Source organism: Eptatretus burgeri, chromosome 8 (genome assembly GCF_056783735.1).
Source record: "Eptatretus burgeri isolate ZD-2024b chromosome 8, Ebu_testis_v1, whole genome shotgun sequence".
NCBI lineage: Eukaryota > Metazoa > Chordata > Myxini > Myxiniformes > Myxinidae > Eptatretus > Eptatretus burgeri.
In genome coordinates, this window is record NC_140968.1 from 101158952 (window position 1) to 101181306 (window position 22355).

The 22355-nt window shown below is 43.2% G+C and overlaps 1 protein-coding gene and 1 long non-coding RNA gene across 10 annotated transcripts in view; one reads left to right on the forward strand and one right to left on the reverse strand.

Annotated features, from left to right (window-relative positions):
* RNF216 (ring finger protein 216) overlaps positions 1 to 22355 on the forward strand; it is a 101247-nt gene that overhangs the window by 41885 nt on the left and 37007 nt on the right. For 8 of the 9 annotated variants that reach the window (XM_085893282.1, XM_085893281.1, XM_085893283.1 and 5 more), the window contains 2 exons: positions 4065 to 4226; positions 17983 to 18052. In XM_085893282.1, the coding sequence (XP_085749408.1) occupies positions 4065 to 4226; positions 17983 to 18052 (232 nt within the window). The remainder of the gene's footprint in view (positions 1 to 4064; positions 4227 to 17982; positions 18053 to 22355) is intronic. The other variant, XM_085893286.1, reaches the window with a different exon arrangement.
* LOC147022419 (uncharacterized) overlaps positions 1 to 22355 on the reverse strand; it is a 58760-nt gene that overhangs the window by 26515 nt on the left and 9890 nt on the right. The window contains exon 2 of the long non-coding RNA XR_015061239.1: positions 3531 to 3597. This is a non-coding gene — a long non-coding RNA (uncharacterized LOC147022419). The remainder of the gene's footprint in view (positions 1 to 3530; positions 3598 to 22355) is intronic.

Here is a 22355-nt window from a genome sequence, read left to right on the forward strand (position 1 = left end):
GATTTTGAGTTTGTGAGATATTTGGAGTGGCTGGTAATGTGATAGTGGTCATAGATTTAGAGTTGGTGAGATATTTAGACTGGCTGGTAATGTGATCGTGGTCATAGATTTAGAGTTGGTGAGATATTTAGACTGGCTGGTAATGTGATCGTGATAATAGATTTTGAGTTTGTGAGATATTTGGAGTGGCTGGTAATGTGATAGTGGTCATAGATTTAGAGTTTGTGAGATATTTAGACTGGCTGGTAATGTGATAGTGGTAATAGATTTAGTTTGTGAGATATTTAGACTGGCTGGTAATGTGATAGTGGTAATAGATTTAGAGTTAGTGAGATATTTCGACTGGCTGGTAATAGATTTAGAGTTGGTAAGATATTTTGACTGGCTGGTAATGTGATGGTGGTAATCGATTTAGAGTTGGTAAGATATTTTGACTGGCTGGTAATGTGATAGTGGTAATAGATTTAGAGTTGGTAAGATATTTAGACTGGCTGTTCATGTGATAGTGGTAATAGATTTAGAGTTGGTGAGATATATATTGACTGTCTGGTAATATGATAGTGGTTATAGATTTAGAGTTAGTGAGATATTTAGACTGGCTGGTGATGTGATGATGATATCATAGATTTAGAGTTGGTGAAATATTTAGACTGGCTGGTAATGTGATAGTGGTAATAGATTTAGAGTTTGTGAGATATTTCGACTGGCTGGTAATGTGATAGTGGTAATAGATTTAGAGTTAGTGAGATATTTAGACTGGCTGGTAATGTGATAGTGGTAATAGATTTAGAGTTGGGAAGATATTTAGACTGGCTGGTAATGTGATAGTGGTAATAGATTTAGAGTTTGTGAGATATTTAGACTGGCTGGTAATGTGATAGTGGGAATACATTTAGATTTGGTGAGATATTTAGACTGGCTGGTAATGTGATCGTGGTAATAGATTTAGAGTTGGGAAGATATTAAGACTGGCTGGTAATGTGATAGTGGTAATAGATTTAGAGTTTGTGAGATATTTAGACTGGCTGCTAATGTGATAGTGGTAATAGATTTAGAGTTGGTGAGATATTTAGACTGGCTGGTAATGTGATAGTGGTAATAGATTTAGAGTTGGGAAGATATTTAGACTGGCTGGTAATGTGATAGTGGTAATAGATTTAGAGTTGGGAAGATATTTAGACTGGCTGGTGATGTGATAGTGGTAATAGATTTAGAGTTGGTAGGATATTTTGACTGGCTGGTAATGTGATGGTGGTAATAGATTTAGAGTGAGTGGTATATTTATACTGGCTGGTAATAGATTTATAGTTGGTAAGATATTTAGACTGGCTGGTAATGTGATAGTGGTCATAGATTTAGAGTTTGTGAGATATTTCGACTGGCTGGTAATAGATTTAGAGTTGGTAAGATATTTTGACTGGCTGGTAATGTGATGGTGGTAATCGATTTAGAGTTGGTAAGATATTTTGACTGGCTGGTAATGTGATAGTGGTAATAGATTTAGAGTTGGTAAGATATTTAGACTGGCTGTTAATGTGATAGTGGTAATAGATTTAGAGTTGGTGAGAAATTTAGACTTTCTGGTAATGTGATAGTGGTAATAGATTTAGACTGGCTGGTAATGTGATAGTGGTAATAGATTTAGAGTTAGTGAGATATTTAGACTGGCTGGTAATGTGTTAGTGGTAATAGATTTAGAGTTGGTGAGATATATATTGACTGTCTGGTAATGTGATAGTGGTTATAGATTTAGTTAGTGAGATATTTAGACTGGCTGGTAATGTGATAGTGGTAATAGATTTAGAGTTGGTGAGAAATTTAGACTGGCTGGTAATGTGATAGTGGTAATAGATTTAGAGTTGGTGAGATATTTAGACTGGCTGGTAATGTGATAGTTGTAATCGATTTAGATTTGGTGAGATATTTAGACTGGCTGGTGATGTGATGATGATATAATCGATTTAGAGTTGGTAAAATATTTAGACTGGCTGGTAATGTGATAGTGGTAATAGATTTAGAGTTTGTGAGATATTTAGACTGGCTGGTAATGTGATAGTGGTAATAGATTTAGAGTTGGGAAGATATTTAGACTGGCTGGTAATGTGATAGTGGTAATAGATTTAGAGTTGGTAAGATATTTTGACTGGCTGGTAATGTGATGGTGGTAATAGATTTAGAGTTGGTAAGATATTTAGACTGGCTGGTAATGTGATAGTGGTAATAGATTTAGAGTTGGTAAGATATTTAGACTGGCTGGTATTGTGATAGTGGTTATAGATTTAGAGTGAGTTGGATATTTAGACTGGCTGGTAATAGATTTAGCGTTGGTAAGATATTTAGACTGGCTGGTAATGTGATAGTGGTAATCGATTTAGAGTTGGTAAGATATTTTGACTGGCTGGTAATGTGATAGTGGTTATAGATTTAGAGTTGGTAAGATATTTAGACTTTCTGGTAATGTGATAGTGGTAATAGCTTAAGACTGGCTGGTAATGTGATAGTGGTAATAGATTTAGAGTTCGTGAGATATTTCGACTGGCTGGTAATGTGTTAGTGGTAATAGATTTAGAGTTGGTGAGATATATATATATATATATATAGACTGTCTGGTAATGTGATAGTGGTTATAGATTTAGAGTTCGTGAGATATTTTGACTGGCTGGTAATGTGATGGTGGTAATCGATTTAGAGTTGGTAAGATATTTTGACTGGCTGTTAATGTGATAGTGGTAATAGATTTAGAGTTCGTGAGATATTTCGACTGGCTGGTAATGTGTTAGTGGTAATAGATTTAGAGTTGGTGAGATATATATATATATATATATATATATATATATATATATATATATATATATATATATATATATAGACTGTCTGGTAATGTGATAGTGGTTATAGATTTAGAGTTCGTGAGATATTTTGACTGGCTGGTAATGTGATGGTGGTAATCGATTTAGAGTTGGTAAGATATTTTGACTGGCTGTTAATGTGATAGTGGTAATAGATTTAGAGTTCGTGAGATATTTAGACTTTCTGGTAATGTGATAGTGGTAATAGATTTAGACTGGCTGGTAATGTGATAGTGGTAATAGATTTAGAGTTGGTGAGAAATTTAGTCTGGCTGGTAATGTGATAGTGGTAATAGATTTAGAGTTGGTGAGATATTTAGACTGGCTGATAATGTGATAGTTGTAATCTATTTAGATTTGGTGAGATATTTAGACTGGCTGGTAATGTGATGATGATGTAATAGATTTAGACTTGGTGAAATATTTAGACTGGCTGGTAATGTGTTGGTGGCAAGAGATTTAGTGCGAGTTTGATTGAAGCTTCTTGTTTTGAAAATAAATGATTTGGGCACCTCATTTTTGCCTGCCCGTAATTACGAGTTTGGTGTCTCTGTCAAAAAGGAGGCTTGTGACACCCTCTTGTGGCTATGGGGTGAAGGAACAAACATCAGACTGTGTTCCTGAGTCATGAGCTTATTGAGCTATCATGGTAATAAAGCAGAATCTCAAACCAGCTCTTGCCTTCACATCGTTGCAATCAACAGCCAGATGTAAAAACAGCCTTTTCTGCTCTTCTTCCTCCCTTACTCTGGAAAGGGGGAGTAAAGAAATAAACGAGGACAAAGGAAAACAACATTGCATTGGAAAATAAATCGATGATAATCGAGGGAATTTGTACAAAGTCCATAATGACATGAACAATTCGATATGTAACCGCTGCACAAATAGGGACACCACCACAAAGCGGTCCATCGGGGGTGGGGGTTGGGAAAGGCGTTCAAGTGCAGAATGAATCCATTTGACGAAACTATTTGTTGTTGCCTCCAGATCTGATTGCATGATGACATGTTTACAGCAATGAATTGTTTCGTTGTGATTTATTCCTTGAAGCTCGACTCCCCCATAATCTACCAATTTCCATTGCCATTGTAAGAAAATGCTTCCATGAACCCTATGTAAGTCTCTGCAACCCACAGCCCCTTGTGTGGAGCACACCTTTCTCAATGCATAAAAGTGTGACTGCTTGGAATTGGTATTTTACTGTTTGTGTAACAGGAGGTGGAGTTGGATTACTTTGACTTGGCCACACTTCCTGCGATGGATGAAGTGTATTGGCATCAGGCTCGTGAGCTGCTCAAAAAAGATTTCCGCCGAGTTATGGTCGCTGATATTCGGAAGCTTTTTATGACCATCGGCCACTATGCCCTCACACGCAAGGTATTGCCGAGATTGTTGTCCTGCTTCTGAACTTTAAAGAAAAAAAAATTCTCTGCATAGTCTCAGGCTCCTGAAAGAGCTGCAACACAATCGCTCAAACATGCAGACATATACAGGAGATGACACCAGACTTGTCTTCAGACAAACACAGCCGTTGAGTTTGAGAGAAGTTACACAACTGTCATAACTTTTTAGGGTCCTCTGGGTACCATTCATGCCACATTTTTGACGTTGCTTTTCCCCTCAGCTGTCAGGTCAATTCATGAGCGATGTCCTCTTCCCAATGGGTGCCGACCCACCGTTTTTGTCCGTTCTCTAGCCTCTAAATGCTGAGCACAAACAAGGAAGCAGCACTTACCATTTTCTAAGTCTTCGGTATGATTGTCAGAAACAAACTATTGGTCTCCCAGACTCAAATCAAATGCTCAAACCGTAATGCCACATAGTCTGGTATACTGCGATGAACCTGAGACATGTTTCTGCCATCCACAGCCCTTGTGCAGATGGTGGTAACATCACCCGTGATTTTTGCAAAATAGGTTTTGCAGCGTAATCTGAGGACAGATGAGCAACAGGTCAGGTCAGGTATGTCAGCATGTGCTGCAGCATTGCGTTGCAGCGTCCACTTTCCACCGGTACTCCAGCAGCCTCCGTCTGGCCATCCCCCAGATGGATGCCCAGACATCTCCATCTCCTTGAGATGTTGATCAACCGGCTGCAACCACACGGCACGTGTTCGTCCCATTGACCTCCTCCACTCATGAGGTTCCCTGGCTGAGAGAATCTGGTGAGCAGAATCAGCGCCAGGAAAACGAGCCACATGTCCAGACATCCGAAACTGACACACGGACTAAGCAGGTAACAAACCTCATTTTGGTCTCTCTCAGCAACCGCTCGTTGGACACAAAGTCCAACCAGAGGTAGCCATGGATGTTGTTTTGAAAAGAAATGATACGGGCACCTAATTTATTTCGGTCTCTGAGCTGGTACCAAAGGAATTGAATCTCTGTCTCAGATCCCTGGTCAAAGTCCAAGTCTCAATCCGTAGAACAAGACTGGAAGCACCAAGGACCTGAAGACTCGGACTTTCGTCCTTCCGCACAGGTTCCGGGAGCGCTACACCCCATGATCCAGTGAATCCATGACTCCCCAGGCTCGAACCAGAACAAGATTGAGCCTCTGGCTCACAGTCAGCAGAAACATGAATATCACTGTCAAGGTAAGTGAATCTCTCTGAACTCAACATCCAAACCACAAACAGCTACAGACAAGATAGCAGCATCCAAGATGTCATTGAAAGTCTGGATCTTGGTTTTGACCCAGGAAACCTGTAATCCCAGCGGCTCCAACTTCTCATTCAGCACCATGAGGGCCCCCAAAAGGATATCCAGGGTCTCCACAAAGATGACTGCATTATCTGCGAAATCAATGTCTGAGATTTGACATTCCCAAACAATGCACCACAGCTTGATCTCACCAATATCCTTCCCAGAATCCAGTCCATACAAGTGCGAAAAATTGTGGGGGCCAGAACACACCCCTGACGGATTCCAGTAACAACTGGAAATAGGTTGGAAGTTGGATATGATATCACCACATCTCACAGCACTCTCAGTACCAGAGTGTAGTTCAGACATCAGATTGATCCGTTTTGGTTTTCCACCACGAAGACCAAGAATCCTCCAGAGGGCATTCCGATTAACTGAATCAAATGCTTTGCAGAGATCAACATAAGCTGCAAGCAGCCCTTGCTGAAACTCTCGTCTGAATTCGGTGAGGACCCTAAGAGGAAGGATACTGTCAATCGTTGACCTCTTTAGTGTAAAGCCTGACTGTTCTGGGTGCTGGTGCTCAAGCAGATGGTGGCGAACCCTTTCAACAATTATCTGAGCAAAGACCTTGTCCGGCACTGAGAGCAACATCACCCCTCGGTCGTTGTTGCAGTCCTGGCGATCACCCTTACTTTTCCAGAGAGGAACAACAAGGCCCCTCTTCCAATCAGTTGAGAGGGTGCCTGTGTTCCAAGGAGAGCACAGAACTGCACACAACGACACGAGTACAGCGTTTCCACCAGCCTTGAGAAATTCAGCTTGAATGCGACAGATCCCAGGAGCTTTACCCCATTTCAACCGGTTCACCACAGTTTCCACAAACGAAGGTGGATTGCAGTTGATTGGAGGGTCAGCAATAGGGATAATTGACACCCCTGACATCCATCAAAACAACTGTTGTGTCAGCCTGGTACAGCCGCTTTAAGTCACCATCCCAGTCGGCCTTCACTTCGGACTCTTGTCAAGAGCCCACTGCCCTCTGCTCTAACTTGCAGTACACCAAGGGATGGGCTTGGAGGAACGCGATGTGCAAATTCCCCTGAAAGCAGGACAAGCATTGCTTGACCACAAGTGATGCTCTACCCCCTCACAGAATCCTTGCATATAGGCCCCCTTGTCCACCCTCGGCGCACGTACAGTTTTACTTCTCAACTCCCTGAACAGCTCAGCTCTGCCATTAAGCCTGGCCCTGTGACTCTGGTCAATGGTATCCATTTACCTTGAGACACAAAATTCTTCTTTGCCCTGCGGTGAGCTCCAAGGCATCCACCGGCAACATCAAGGATGGTGGTCTTGAAGGCACTCCACAACTCTCCAGGATTCACCAAAGCACCCAGGCCCCCAAAATCCCCACTCAGCTTGTTCGCAAACTCAACTACCCACTCATCTTTGAGCTTGCCAACATCCAGCCGAGGTTGGGATGGTACCATTCTCATCGATTTATGCTGCAACTTCAGAGTTGCGACAACAAGCCTGTGTTTGGTATTGAGGAACTGAACACTCCGGTAGACCCTGCAGTTCTGGATCATCCTCCAGCTTCCATCGACGAGCGCGTGGTCAATCTCCTTTGCCACATCACCAGCGTTGGAACACCAAGTGCAGCGATGAGCCTGTGGGCGCTGAAACTATGAACCAGCCACCCCAAGTCCATGACTTCTTGCAACGTCAAGGAACTTTGTGCTATTCTGGTTCACAATTCCAGTCCCATGCGGACCAACACCTGTCTCATAGCCATCTCTATCATTGATGGTGAATGCATTGAAATCACTCAAGACTAGAAGAGTATCTTGCCTGGGGCACTGATCAACCACAGGCTCGAGCGTGGCAAAGAATTCATCTTTCATGGTGAGGTCACTCGGCTCAGTCAGAGCATATACAGAAACCAGGGAAACGACACCCAAAGAGTGACGAATCCTTTATCTCATAATACGCACGTTGGCCGGTATTGCCTTTATTTTATTTTATTTTTGAGATCCTCTTCAGAGCATCTCTAAAGGCCCGGTCACACCTAGACGTTTTAGCCAACGTATGCCGATTTTTGAATTTTTTTCTAAAACGCTGGCACACGTTGAATACATTATGGGTAAGTTTTGATAACATTGATAGCACGCTGAAAAACACTGCCATACGTCGTTGTACGTTGGCTTTAAACGTACTTTTTGGTTGTCCTCAAATTTTTTCATGCTTGAAATTTCACGACGTATGCCGGCGTATGACTCACACGTTCCGCTACGCTGGCCACAGGTTGTATGCACGGTCTGCGATCGTTGACAGACGTCAACACATGCTACTTGTAAGTTAATCATAAGTTGAGACACGCCGAGGTAATGTTTAGCGTACCCGAAACTTATTTCTAACCTATGATTAACGTGTTGTTGGCACGTTACGTGATCGTTGCCACACATCGACAGACGTTACTTTTAAGTTACTCATAGGCTGAAAGACGTCGGTATAATGGATCGTCCTTGCGTCAGCGTCCACGGCCACGGCCAGGACACTTATTTGCAGCATTCTTCAAACTTTTCTTCGGCATGACGAGGATGTTCACACTTCGATGTCTAGCTTGGCTATGATTCCAATTGTCCATCGGCAGCGTCTATTTAAAATAGTCGAGTTTGAGCGTTTTAACACGTTCAGAAGAAACGCTTCAAATTTCCAAACCCCAGCGTCAAAAAACAAAGGCGAGTGACAGCAATTTAAATCGTTCATTGTAAACAATGAAAATAGCAGAGTGGTACCGTTTAAAAGTCGTTGAGTGTAAAAAAAATCAATTTGTTGAGCGCAAGCGTCTACTTTCAATAGTGGAGATGCAGCCATTTAAATCGTTGAGTTTATCATTTAAATCGTTAAACGCAAGGACGATCCATCATAACCCACACCCTCCCCCTCACACTCACCTGCCAACATGAACAAACTACTAATACTAATACTGATTCTGATTCTGATTCTGATTCTGATTCTGATTCTGATTCTGATTCTGATTGTGATACTGATTGTGATACTGATACTGATACTGATACTGATACTGATACTGATACTGATACTGATACTGATACTGCTGACATGGACATCGACTCAAAAAGGACTCGAAAACACTGTTGGGTTCCCCTTTTATGAGCAGCATTTTTATATACCAATTCCCAAAACCGCTGGGAACACGTCTTTATATGGCAGTTGTAAGCTAGAAACACGTCAATTTATTTATTTTTGTCGACCGGAAGACGTCATTGGAATACGTCTACATACGTCGATGTGTGTTGGGACTACGTAAAGAATTGGTTCAAAGCACGTCAAACATAAGTGAGAAATAAGTTTCACGTAAAAAAGACATTACCGCGACGTGTTTCGACTTATGAGTAGCTTATAAGTAGCGTTTGTGGACGTGTGTAAGCGTCCACATATCGTGTGTAAAACTTATCCCCATCGCATGCGGAACGTGTGTCATACGCCGAGTACGTCCAAAAATTTTGAACATGTTTAAAATTTCTTGACGTACTCTACTTACTACGACGTATGATAGCGTACTTTAGCGTTGTACTCACGTATACCAAACTTACTCATACCGTATTTGACGTGCCCCAACGTTTTAGACACATTTTTCTTAGGTCCGCATACGCTGGCAAGATCGCCAAGGTGTGACCGCGATGTTGACACTTCCATTTCTACGGCAGTTATGATTCGAATCGTTGTGCATCAGCCTTTTAATAGGCTACGTCACGACATCGTCGGCGATGCGTGCAACGCGCTATGCCTAAGTTAGACTATCGTTGGGCATCGGTTGTGTAGGCCGACAACAGGTTTAGCATTCGTTGGTATAAGTTATCTATAACACAACGAAACGTTCTGTGTCCGTTACCAATGTGTTATACATAAGACCAAGTCGCTATGAATACGTCCAAATCTTTAAAAAAAAACATCAAAACTTCAACGTAAGCCAGCGTTTTACATACATTTTAATACGTTGCCATTGCTGGCTAAAACGTCAAGGTGTGACCAGGCCTTAAGTCTTACTCACGTTGTTGTTCTTGTTCTTCTTGTAGACTTTTTTTTGTTTCACAGCCTACAGTTTTCATCGAAACTTCCTGAAACTTGGCATATATATATATATATATATATATATATATATATATATATATATATATATATATATATATATATATATATATATATATGTGTGTGTGTGTGTATAAAGTCCATGCGCAGACGATAACCATCTCCGATTGTAAAAATTCATCCGAGGAAAAAAAGTTATGACGTCATAATTTCTCCGCTAATGGAAATCGCCCAAAAAAATTATCTCTGGAACTTGGGACGCCTTTTGAATTTTGTTTGTGGGAATCAAACGAGGTATTTGCACAGATGATTTGACGCAAATCTGATACATCACAATGACGTCATATTCGTTTTATGACGTCATCACTATTTTCTGAAATTTTTTGTTTCACAACCAAGAGTTTTCATCAGAACATCTTGAAACTTGACATGTTCTTGCAGAAAGCTCACACACAGACAGTCACCATCTCAGATTGAGGAAATTCTTCCAAGAAAAAAAGTTATGACGTCATAATATCGCAATGGAAATCGCATAAACAATTATCTCCAAAACAACGCAAGCTTTTTGAATACTTCAGATTGAATTGAATAGGACATGAGATATAATTTACCGCACACCTGATACATAACTGATAACTATGATGTCATCACTAAGAGGGCGAGGATCTAAGCTCATTTGAGCTTGTTACTTTTGTATGCATTGTCGAGGCTCTTATGAGAGCGAACACACAATGCCAACAAGGGGGCGGGGGGGCAGAGACAAGAGGGGCGTGATAGGGAAGGACAAAATAGAGGAGAAAAAAAATACGAGATCTGTGGAAGGGAGTTTGATGGGGCAGGGAATATACAAGCTGGACACCACAGGGACTTTCAGGAAGGAAGGCAGGGAATTTGAAGGAGGTGGGTTTGGGGTGGAGAAACGGGGGTAGAAATGATTGTGGTTTTGGATGGGGGAAGATAAGAGGTGGTGGTGAACAGCTGTTTTGAATACCTGGAGGGAAGAATGGGATTTAAGAGAGTGTGGGAGTTTATTCCAAAGGCAGGAAAAAAAGAGGAATGAAAAAGTGAAGGTAAGCATTGATTCATGATTTTGGTAGTTTTACCAGAAGGGGGTTGATGGCGGACCTTGAGGACCCTGCGGAAATATGGGGGGGGGGGCGAGACCGGAGAGGAGACGGTCGAAGACAGAAAGCCCACCGACCTGCCTGTGGTGAGAGTGAGAGGCCCAAAGACTCAGCCTCATCGCGGGAGATACCAATGATCCGAAATTCCTTATTTTCCACAACTTGAAGCTAAGAAAGGTGAGAGGGAGGAGCACCAGCCCAGAGGGGAGAGCAGTACTCCATCAGGCTGCAGACGAAATCTTTGTATGTGATCAGGAGCTCAGGTGGGCAGAGGAAGGACTTTGCACGATGGAGGATGCCCAGTTTGCGACTGGCTTTGAGGCTCGGTTGGAAATGTGGCTTTCCCAGGAAAGATCGTGGCATACAGTGAAACCCATAAGCTTGAATGAAAGTACTTCTTCCAGAGGATTGTTTGGAAAGCAGATGGAGGGGTTTTCTAAATGGTTCTTTCGAAGAGACATCGTGAGAGTGTGAGATTTGTCCAGATTGAAAGACATGTTCCACGTGTTGGACCAGTTTGTGATTTTATCCAGATTTGCAAAGAGCGAAGAAGCTGCTGCTTGCTGGTCTGAGGGATGACGGATGGTATGGCAGAAAGTGGAGTCGTCAGCAAAGAGAAAAAGAGGATTTTCCAGAGGGTCCGAGAGATCATTGATGAAAACCATAAAAAGCACAGCGCCCAGAACGCTGTGTTGAGGAACTCCAGCATGGACAGGAAGAGGGGATGAAAGAACTCCATTTCGGGCCACACTGCTGCGACAGGAGAGGAAGTCTGCGAGCCTGAGTGGAGATATCCTTGGATATCATAGGAAGAGAGTTTGGTGAGCAGGATAGGTTGCCAAACTGTCAAAAGCACGCGATATATCCAGGGATACGGCTGGATTTCATGTCTGGCATTGAGTCCCTCCATCCATTATTGGGAGAGCAGAAGCACCATATCCAGAGTAGTGGCCTGGTCTGAAAAAAAATTGATGATCAGAAATCAAGCCATTGGAGAAGAGGAAGGATTTAATGTCTGAAGCAATGATGGATTCCATAACCTTGCTGAGGATTTGGAGAAGGCCGATTTGTCTGTAGTTGCAGGGATCTGTTTTTGCACCGTTTTTATGCAGAGCGGTAATGTTAGCCGATTTCCAAGCAAGATGGCAGATGACCTTGATCAAATTAGAGGGTGAATAGAACAAAGACATGTGGGCTGATGCCGTCTAGACCGGTTGCAGAATCTGAGTCGAGGTTTGACAGCAAGCTCTCCACTTTGACAGCAGAAAAGGACACAGAGTCCAGGAATAGCTGGGTACAACTGGGTAAGGTGGGTGCAGAAAGTGATGAGTTTGGGACACAATATTTAGATGCAGAGACCGAGTTTGGGCATTCAGCCTTTGCAGTGTCAGCAGTGCGGCCATTTGATGTAAATGAGGGAATGGAGGGGGAACATACACCAGAAACAGAAGATTTGATGAGATGCCACCAGGTTTTGGAGGAGGGAGAGAGGGTTGAGAGTACAGACTTGAGATTGGAAAGATGTTATTTTCTGGCTCTCCTGAGGGTAGACGCACACTTGTTCTGAGCTTCATGGAAGGAACTGAGATTACCCTCAGTTGGGTTTGCTTTCCATGAGGCAAAGGGAAGTTGTTTCAGGACAACTGCCTCACCACAATCTTCAGTGAACCATGGGTGGGAGGAAGGGGAGAACAACTCAATATGAGAGGGGATATATCTGTGCATGAGGAAGACCAAGTTTCATTGAAAGAATTCCCAGGATGAGTTGATGTTTGAGAAAGTAGCGATGGTAGACCAGTCTCGAAGTTTAATGGCTGCTTGAAGACCCTGCCAGTCAGCCTGAGTGAAATGCCAGACTCGACGGTGCTGGGGTGGTTCTCTCATAACAGCCAATGAGATGTCCACTTTGACGAGCACGTGGTCAGAAGAGCCGATTGGAGCAAAGGAAGAACAGCAGATATTTTCAGGGAAATTTGTCAAAATCAGTCCAGAAGAGATGGAGTACCATTGGTTGAGATCTGGGTCAGGAAGTTGACTGAGTCAGTCCCAATGAGTCGCTGAAGTGCCATGGCAGGTGAGAGAGGTATGCACACCTAGCCAACTGGCTTGATGACAATTGAAGTCACCACATATGAGGAAGAGAGAGTTTGGATGAGAGGACAGAAGTTGGTCCATGTTTTTGGATGGTGAGGTGTAAATGGAGTCATCACTGTTTGGTGGACGTTACAGCACACATATAAACATGAGGTGGGAGTGGAGGGGAAGCCGTAGCCAGAGTTATTCCTGGGGGTGTGGGGGAGTGAGGGCAGTGCATGGAGAGTGAGGAATAGAGTCTTTGATGAAGAGAGCAACTCCTCCACCAGGACGAGGCTCAGATCTGTCATACCGGAGGAGGGAGTAACTTGGGAGATACACTCAGGAGTCTGAGACGTCTTGAAGGAGGAAAGTTTCTGTTAGCCAGATTACATCTGGCTTGTCAGTCGCAACCTGTATGGAAAGATCTGTCAGCTTTGAACGAAGGCTTCGGATGTTTGAGGTCCACATTGTTAAGGAAGAGTGAGCGGAGGAGCCTTTAGGTGCAGGGGAGGGGAGTGGGAGGGAAGGACAAGGGAGCAGGGGGGCAGGTAAGGAGAGTTGTTTGGAAGAGTGTGGGGTATTGCAGAAGAGCTTGGGGAGGGAGCCAGATGAGGAGGAGAAAAGGCTCTATGGTGCTGGGTTGAGGTACAGTGGGGAGTAATAAGAGAGGATGCAGAAGGCAGTTGAGGATTTGAGGAGGTAGAGTGATGACATGAAGGAGAAAGGGCAAGGGAAGGAGGCAGTTTTGTAGATGTGTGGGGTGAGGGAACTTTGAGAAGGGTGACTGAGGGGGTGATTGGAGGGAGAAGGGTGAGTGGGGAGAGTTGAGTGAGAGGTGACGGGGGTAGTTTTTCAGAAAGGTGAGAGGGAAGATTGGACGGGGAAGAGTGTGATGGTTGCTTTGAGAGGGAGAGATGAATTGGCACTGAAGTTGGAAAAAATGGACACGTTATATTATAATTGGACACAGCTTCTGCAACTCCTTAGGCATGGTTACCATCAGAGTGACCAGACCAATCATGGGCCCGCCCCATGATTTCGCCACTCTCTGATCTCTGAAAATCAGAGTGCCGCAATACTGATGTTCAAACGCTTGAGCTTACATGATAACAGAGACATGTGATCATCCTCTGTTTGGGACTGGACACTCTAGGCACCCACCCAAAGACAAACACAGCTGCTGAGCCTGAGAAAAATGACATAACTTGCATAACTTTCCAGGGTCCTCTGGGTTCTATTCATGCCACATTTATGACGTCGCTTTTCTCTCAGCTGTCAGGTCAATTAATGAGCAATGTCCTCTTCTCCACGTGTGCTTACCCACTATCTTTTTCCGTTCTCTATACTCTTAATGCTGAGCACAAACAAGGAAGCAACACACACCATTTTGTAAGTGGTCGGTATGATTCTGTATCAGAATCGAACCATTGATCTCCCAGAGTCGAAGCAAATGCCCTCACCGTAATGCTACAGAGTCTGGTATTGCTATATGTTTTGTGGCGTAATGCGAGGACAGATTAATTTCAGTGGCCTGCAAAAGTATTCACCCCCAACCAATAATGCCACATTTAGATGAATTTCGAATTATGTAGAAACCATTTTTCGAAATGAACTTTGAAAAAAATTCATCGAAGAGATCAACCGAAACATTGTCATCGTGGAAAGAGGTTACATGTCAGGAATACCTGAAATATACATGTACAAATCAAAATTCACTGGTTGTAAAAGTATTCAGCCCCTCAGATCAGTACTTATTGGAAGCACCTTTTGGAGCAATCACCACCACAAATCTTTTTGGGAAGATCACTAGCTTTGCAAAGTGAGATGGTGAAATTTTTGGCCATTCTTCACGTGAAAATTGCTCTAGTTCTGCCAAGTTTGATGGGGATCGTCGATGGACTGCGATCTTCAAGTATCAATATAAATGTTCAGTTGGGTTCAAGTCAGGACTTCTCGAACATATATTTTCTTCTTATTCAGCCACTCCAATAGGGCTTTCGCTTTGTACTTTAGATCATTGTCCTGCTGAAATGTGAATCTCTTACCCAGGTTCAGATTCATGGCTGACTCAAGCAGGTTTACATCGATGATTTTCCTGTACTTTGCACCGTCCATTGTCCCTTCTAGCCTGACAAGCTTGCCCAGTCCCTGCTGATGAAAAGCAGCCTCATAACATGATGTTGCCACCAACATGCTTGACAGTAGGGATGGTGCTGACTGGGTGAAGTGCAGTGTTTGGCTTGCACCAGACGTACCGCTTTGAATTCAGACCAAAAAGTTCAATTCTTGTCTCGGCAAACCACAAAACTTTTCTCCACATTCCTGCAGTATCATTAAGTTGCTTTTTCACAAACTTCATACGAGTTTTTAGATGTGTATTTTTCAGTAATGGCTTATTTCTTGCCACCTGTCCATCGAGGCCAGCTTTGTGAAGGGAACAGGATATTGTTGATTGATCAACACTGACTCCCATCTCAGATATAGAGCCTTGCAGAATTTTCCGTCATTGCTGGATTTACAGCGACGTCCCAAACTAGCTTCCTGCTTTCCCGGCTGCTGAGTTTGGATGGGTGACCTGATCTGGGTAGAGTCTGGTTGGTATGACGCATGCTCCACTTCTTTATAATGGATTTCACCGTATTAAAAGGGATGAGTGACTTTGAAATGTTCGTACAACCCTCCCGTGAACGGTGCTTCTCCACCACTTTATGTCTGACTACTTTGGAGAGCTCCTAAGTCTTCATGTTTGCCATGTTGGTTGACCAAGTGAGTTATACCGTAAATCTCCTTTGGAGTTTAATTTTTAAATTAAACTGCTGATTTGATGCAGGTGAAACCTATTGCACTTATTTTGTAACCTTTCAAATAAATAATTTGCTTCTGAAGTGATTTCAGGTTAATCAGGGAAAGGGTTTGAATTCTTCTGCAACTGAGAATCATCTGATTTTTCTCTGTTAACCTAACGTATTCACATTTTATCTACATTTTTTAGCTCAACACTTTGAAGTCGTTTGTGTGTATGGATATATATATATATATATATATATATATATATATATATATATATATATATATATATATGTGTGTGTATGTATATATGTATGTGTGTGTGTGTGTGTGTGTGTGTATATATATATATATATATATATATATATATATATATATATATATATATATATATATATATATATATATATATATATATATATATATATATATATATATATATATACATACATATATATGTATATGTGTATATATATGTATGTATATATATGTATATGTATATATATATATATATGTATATTGTTACGGCTGTGGAAATTCGCAATACACCATAAAGGGTCCTTAGATCAGTTATGACGATAAGTAATTGTGTAGTTAAATTTCCCCACGGTTGTTTAAAGGGAATTTCCGTGTTCACAGGGCTGTGATCCTTTGAGTTCGCCGTTTTTCTTTTCTCTGTCATTATTTTGGACCAATCATACCCCAACAACCAAACTCACACCACCTCCGCCTTTCTACCACACGTCGTGCCATGGGCTGTGAATGTGTTCCTTTCGCCTCAAAAAGCGGATCAGGAATGCTTCACGCCCCCTTTTCATCCGCCCAATGGCTGATCATCGGGTGGTGTAGCCCCGCCTCTGAACCTGCTGTGATCCAGAAATGTACATGTACGCCCCTCCCCCGGGCTATATAAGCGCGAGCACGGCGCAGCTCGCGATAGAGCAGTCAAGTAGGAGCGGCGGAGTGTCGGCAGAGCAGTCAAGTGGGAGCGGCGGAGTGTCGGCAGAAAAGTCATGTCTGGAGAGCGCAGTAGAGTGGCAGTCTGGAGGGTATGGGGAGCGCGGAAAAGTGGGAGCAGTGGAGTGGCAGCAGCAGTGTCGGCGGGGCAGTCAAGTCTGCAATGTCGGCGGGGCAGTCGAGTCAGACGGAGCTCGAAGCCGATGGGAAAGGCAGACGGGGAGCCCCGGAGAGAGCTCGCGACCACGCCAGAGGCACGAAGCCAGGCGCAGCTACGCTGACATCACGGCTTGCCCGCCATCGCGCCACGAGGGCGCGGGTAAGACCCTTCGGTCTCGTGGACCTGGCCACTCCTCCAGGTTCTACGCGCATTTGGCCCATGGCCCCAGTCTGACTCCCTTGTCTATGAGGAGGTCTTTTCTTGCTTTTTATTTGAATGCGTGTTGTGGTGCCGTGCCTTGTAAAGTGGAAACTGTTTAAGTTCATGTAAATAAACATTGCTTAATTCGGTTGTAACTCTTGCTTGTAAATTGCATTCCTCCTGTATGGCTGTGAATATGTGCTTGCCTTGTCTGAGTGTGTAATAAATGTACTTGTCGAACTGTTCCCCATTTCGTTGCGTCCTTTCCTTTGTTTGAAAGTTCCATCTTGCATCACGGAAGGAATTGGTCGAGGGGTGTAAGCACCCGGTAAATAATCACGTCCGTCGGGGCCGGCGATAACACCGCTCGGTTATCACTGAAGCACGGAACGGACCGCTTAAGCGGTTCGTGTCCTAGGCCGGCCAGCGGCAAGGTACGATCGCCCGGTTAACTACCCGCGCAGGTACTTAGGTAGGTCGAGTTTGGCGAACAACCCTATCCTGCACGGGTGGCCGATTGGCACGATTGTGGTGGGGTCGAAAGACGCACCCGTGACTCGCTCCTGGCGATAGTTCCAAGGAGGGTCACGACTGAATTGTCCGTTCCGGTGGGCGACGCGGTCGCGATTCGAGTCGTGTGGCCGATCGCACGCCGGGCGGACCGAAATTCATAACAATATATATATATATATACATATATATATATATATATATATATATATATATATATATATATATATATATATATATATATATATATATATATATATACATACACATAGTAAGGTTGATTTTAAAGCATCATGAAATAAGCTCACATGGCATCAAAATGTGAAAACTTTGGAAGGTGGTGAATAATTTTGCAGACTACTGAACGCTCCACATTCCGAGCTCGGCGGAGGAGTGGGCCTAGATGGTTAATTGAATAATTATTTGTATAACATGTGCAGAATGTGTTCATGTGACCAATAATTTTTATTTATTTCTCCTGTACTTTTTCATTCAAGTTCCTGCTGGTACATTTGCCTCGCTTTGTCTGATTGTTTTTTTTACTCGCTGTTGTCTAGGTTCTTGCTGAAACGTTGCAGGGTGCTTGTGAAGCGAATAGACTATCCTTTAAGTGCACCTTTCAATCAGGTCAGTCTGTTGGTGCACCTTATTCACTTGCCTTATCTTTTGTGTGTTGTCTTCGTCTCACACAGGTCTACACTGTTGGTTAATAAATGTCCAAACTATTTCTGTGCTTCCTCTGACTTATTCTTTGTTAATATGACAACTTCAGCTCCATGATATGAATCGGAGACGAGATTTGATGCTCAAGTCGCTCAAAGTATTTTTTGTCTCCTCTTAATATTTGAAATGGCCTCTCAATATCTTCGCAGAGCATTACAATAGACCACTCCCACTAGCCAAAGGTGTGCCGTAGTGACTATTTGTTTGTCTGAGATGGGCGAGGCATAGAAGTTGATTGATCTAATTTTGGGGGAATTTCTTACCCATTTCCTTCCCTCGAGCTGTCATACATGCTCCGTTCCTTCCCACTCCTCCCACCTCCACCTGCTTTGCCTCTTTTATAAGAGTTGGTAATGTCAGTGTATGCAAGCAGTATGGCCGAGACACACTCCCCTCTAAGCTGCCGAGCCTGGGTTTGAACCCCAACTCGTCTCTAAACTGTCATCTCGGTGTTTCACAGGCAGGATGATTGATTCATCAGTCTGGCCGTCCCTTGGATGGTCGTTGAACCGGGCGTCCCATCTGCAGGCATTAGTTAGTTGTCATTAAAGATCCCACAATGTCTTTCGCGTAAAGTAGGCAAGCTATTGACTTCCGGTTCCAGATTTGAGGCTCCAGCTGCTCCTCCCAGGAGTCTCTGCCGACTTTCTCAAAGTTAAGTTTCCGGTCGTTATATATCACGTTTTAACTGTTTATTTTCTCTCACATGTTTTCTGTGTGTTTGTAGTTAAGTTTTGTTTCAAACATAGTGCTATTTTGTGAGTTTTTGTCGATTTTATCTTGTCGGGTTCATTGATCCCTACCCACCCGTCCTTCCAGTATTGGTGTACTATCGTTTTATTTGTATTCTCTCACTATTAGCATCAATTCCTATTTTCCCCACGTCCCGCCCCCCAATCTATCCCTCCCAACTACATCCTCTGTTTCTCATCTTAAATTTTAAAGAAAACAAACAAAAAAAACAACAACCCTTTCTCCCTCCCTACCCATGAGAACCGATCCTCCTTCTTCCTCTTCTTCCTCTTCCTCCTCCTGCTGGCACACAATCTTCCTTCTATTTGAGCTGACCCTCTCTTGCCATTACCTTCACGATTTCTTCCAACAACCTTCCACTCTCTAATCTTACCTAACCTTCAAAAATCCATATCAAAAAAACAAAACATTTTCCTTGTATCCTTTCTATATACACACCTGTAACCACGTATCTCTCTCTACCCTCTTCCTGGTACATTTCATCAATCCATCAGCTTCACTCCACGTTAACCGATCCAAATTCACCAGCCACCTCCACGATTAAACTTCAACCTTTCCTTTTCCGAATCTTATTCGATCGTTATTAAAATAAATTATTAAATTCACTTTTAACGAAACACCTCCCGTAACAACGTGTTTCTGCTGGATCTGTTCTACCTTCTGCGTTTACCGATCCAAATTCACCATTCTCTAATCATTCTCTAATCTACTCACGATTTTTCTTCAACCTTTCCTTGACCGAATTATATGCAATCTTTATCAAAAAAATAATAAAACAAGAAGAAGAATAAAAATGGTCTTATGCTTCATCTTCCTCTTTCACACGTGTGGTACTCATTACTGTATCATAATGCATTGCTCTTTTTCCATTTCAACAGACTGCTCTCAATTCGACCTTTCCTTCATCCCTTGTTGAAAAAGTCCAACTGTTACGTTTCTTCTCTCCATTCTCTTAATTCGCCTTCATTGCATCCCTCAAGAAATGTCTTGAGTTGCATTTCTGAACAAAAAATTAAAAAAAACCCAGTTTGTATGTTCGCTTTCCATCAATCATCCGTTTTTTTTCCAACTTCTGTGCCAATTCACCCCTCTCACCCATCACACTCTTTCCTCTCCAAGCTTCCCTCTCACCTTTCTCAAAAAGTCCCCTCTCATGTTTCTCCCTCATCTCTCTCCACAAACTGTTCTCAAAGTCCCCCTCCCACCCCCCACATCCACAAAACTGCTTCCTTCCCCTGCCCTCTCTCCTCCGTCTCATCACTCCACCTCCTCAAATCCTCAGCTGCCTTCTGCCCCCTCTTTATTACTCCCCACTGTACCTCAACCCAGCACCACAGAGCCTTTTCTCCTCCTCATCCGGCCCCCTCCCCAAGCTCTTCTACAATCCCCCACACTCTTTCAACAACTCTCCTTACCTCCCCTGCTCCTCCTTTGTACGACCCCCCCCCTCCCCTGCGCCCAAGGCCTCCTCCCTCCCTCTTCATCGACAGTGTGGACCTCAAATATCTGGGGCCTTCGCTCAAGCCTGACAGATATTTCCATTCAGGTTGCCCCTGACAAACCAGACATAATCTGCTGAACAGAAACTTTCCTCCCTCAAGACGTCTCTGACTCACAAGTATCTCTCCCTGGTTACTCCCTCCTCCGGTATGACAGACCTGAGCCTCGTTCTGCTGGAGCAGTTGCTCTCTTCATCAAAAACTCTATTCCTCACTCTCCATGCACTGCCCTCACTCCCCCACACCCCCAGGAATAACTCTGGCTACGGCTTCCCCTCCACTCCCACCTCATGTTTATATGTGTGCTGTAACGTCCACCAAACAGTGATGACTCCATTTACACCTCACTATCCAAAAACATGGACCAACTTATGTCCTCTCATCCAAACTCTCTCTCTTCCTCATATGTGGTGAGTTCAATTGTCATCATGCCAGTACATCTCTCACCTGTCATGGCACTTCAGCAAAAGACTTCTGCGACTCATTGGGACTGACTCAATCGGTCAACTTCCTGACCCAGATCTCAACCAATGGTACTCCATCTCTTCTGGATCTGATTTTGACAAATTGCCCTGAAAATATCTGCTCTTCTTCTCTGCTCCAATTGGTTATTCTGACCACATGCTTGTCAAAGCAGATATCTCTTTGGCTGTTATCAGAGAACCACCTCACCGCCGTCGAGTCTGGTATTTCACTCAGGCTGACTGGCAGGGTCTCCAAGCAGCCATCAAACTTCTAGACTGTTCTCCCATTACCACTTTCTCAAACATCAACTCGTCCTGAGAATTCTTAAAAAGAAACCTGCTCTCTCTCTCTCTCATGCACAGATGTATCCCCTCTCGTCTTCAGTTATCCTACCCTTCCTCCCGCCCATGGTTCACTGAAGCTTGTGGCGAGACAGTTGTCCTGAAACAACTTGCTTTTGCCTCATGGAAAGCAAACCCAACTGAGGGTAATCTCAGTTCCTTCCATGAAGCTCGGGACAAGTTTACGTCTACCCTCAGGAGAGCCAGAAAACAACATCTTTCGAATCTCAAGCCTGAACTCTCAAACCTCTCTCCGTCCTCCAAATCATGGTGGTGTCAAATCACATTTGTTTCTTTTGTATGTTCCCCCTCCATTCCCTCCCTTATCTCAAATGGCAGCACGACTGATACTGCACGTGGAAAGGTCGAACGCCAAAACTCGGTGTTTGCAGCTAAATCTTGTGTTCCAAACCCATCGCTTTCTGTACCCACCTTACCCAGTCGCACCCAGCTGTCCCTGGACTCTGTGTCCTTTTCTCCTGACAAGGTGGAGAGCTTGCTGTCAAACCTCGACTCAGATTCTGCAACCGGTCCAGATGGCATCAGCCCACGTGTCTTTACAAGCTCAAATGAGCTTCGATCCTCGTCCTCTTAATAATGACGTCATAAAAAAGAATATGATGTCATTGTGATGTATCAGGTTTGTGATAAATTATCTGTGCTAATGCCCGGCTTGATTCCCACAAACAAAATTCAAACAGCTTGCCAAGTTTCGGAGATAATGGTACGGGCGATTTCCATTAGCGGCGATATGACATCAACTTTTTTTCTTGGAAGAATTTCCAAAATCGGAGATGGTTACTGCCTGCGTGTGGGCTTTCTGCATATACATGGCAAGTTTCACGAAGATCCGATGAAAACTCTGGGTTGTGAAACCAAAAATGTCAAAAAATAGGAATGATGTCATAAAAATTGATATGACGTCATAGTGATGTATCATATGTGCGGTAATTCATCTCTGCTAATGCCCTGTTCGATTCCTGTAAACAGAAATCAAAAAGCTTGCCTAGTTTCGGAGATAATTTTAGGTGATTTCCATTAGCAGAGATATTTTGACGTCATAACTTTTTTTTCTCGGAGGAATTTTCAAAATCGGAGATGGTTACAGTCTGCGCAGGGTATTTCTACATATATATATATATATATATA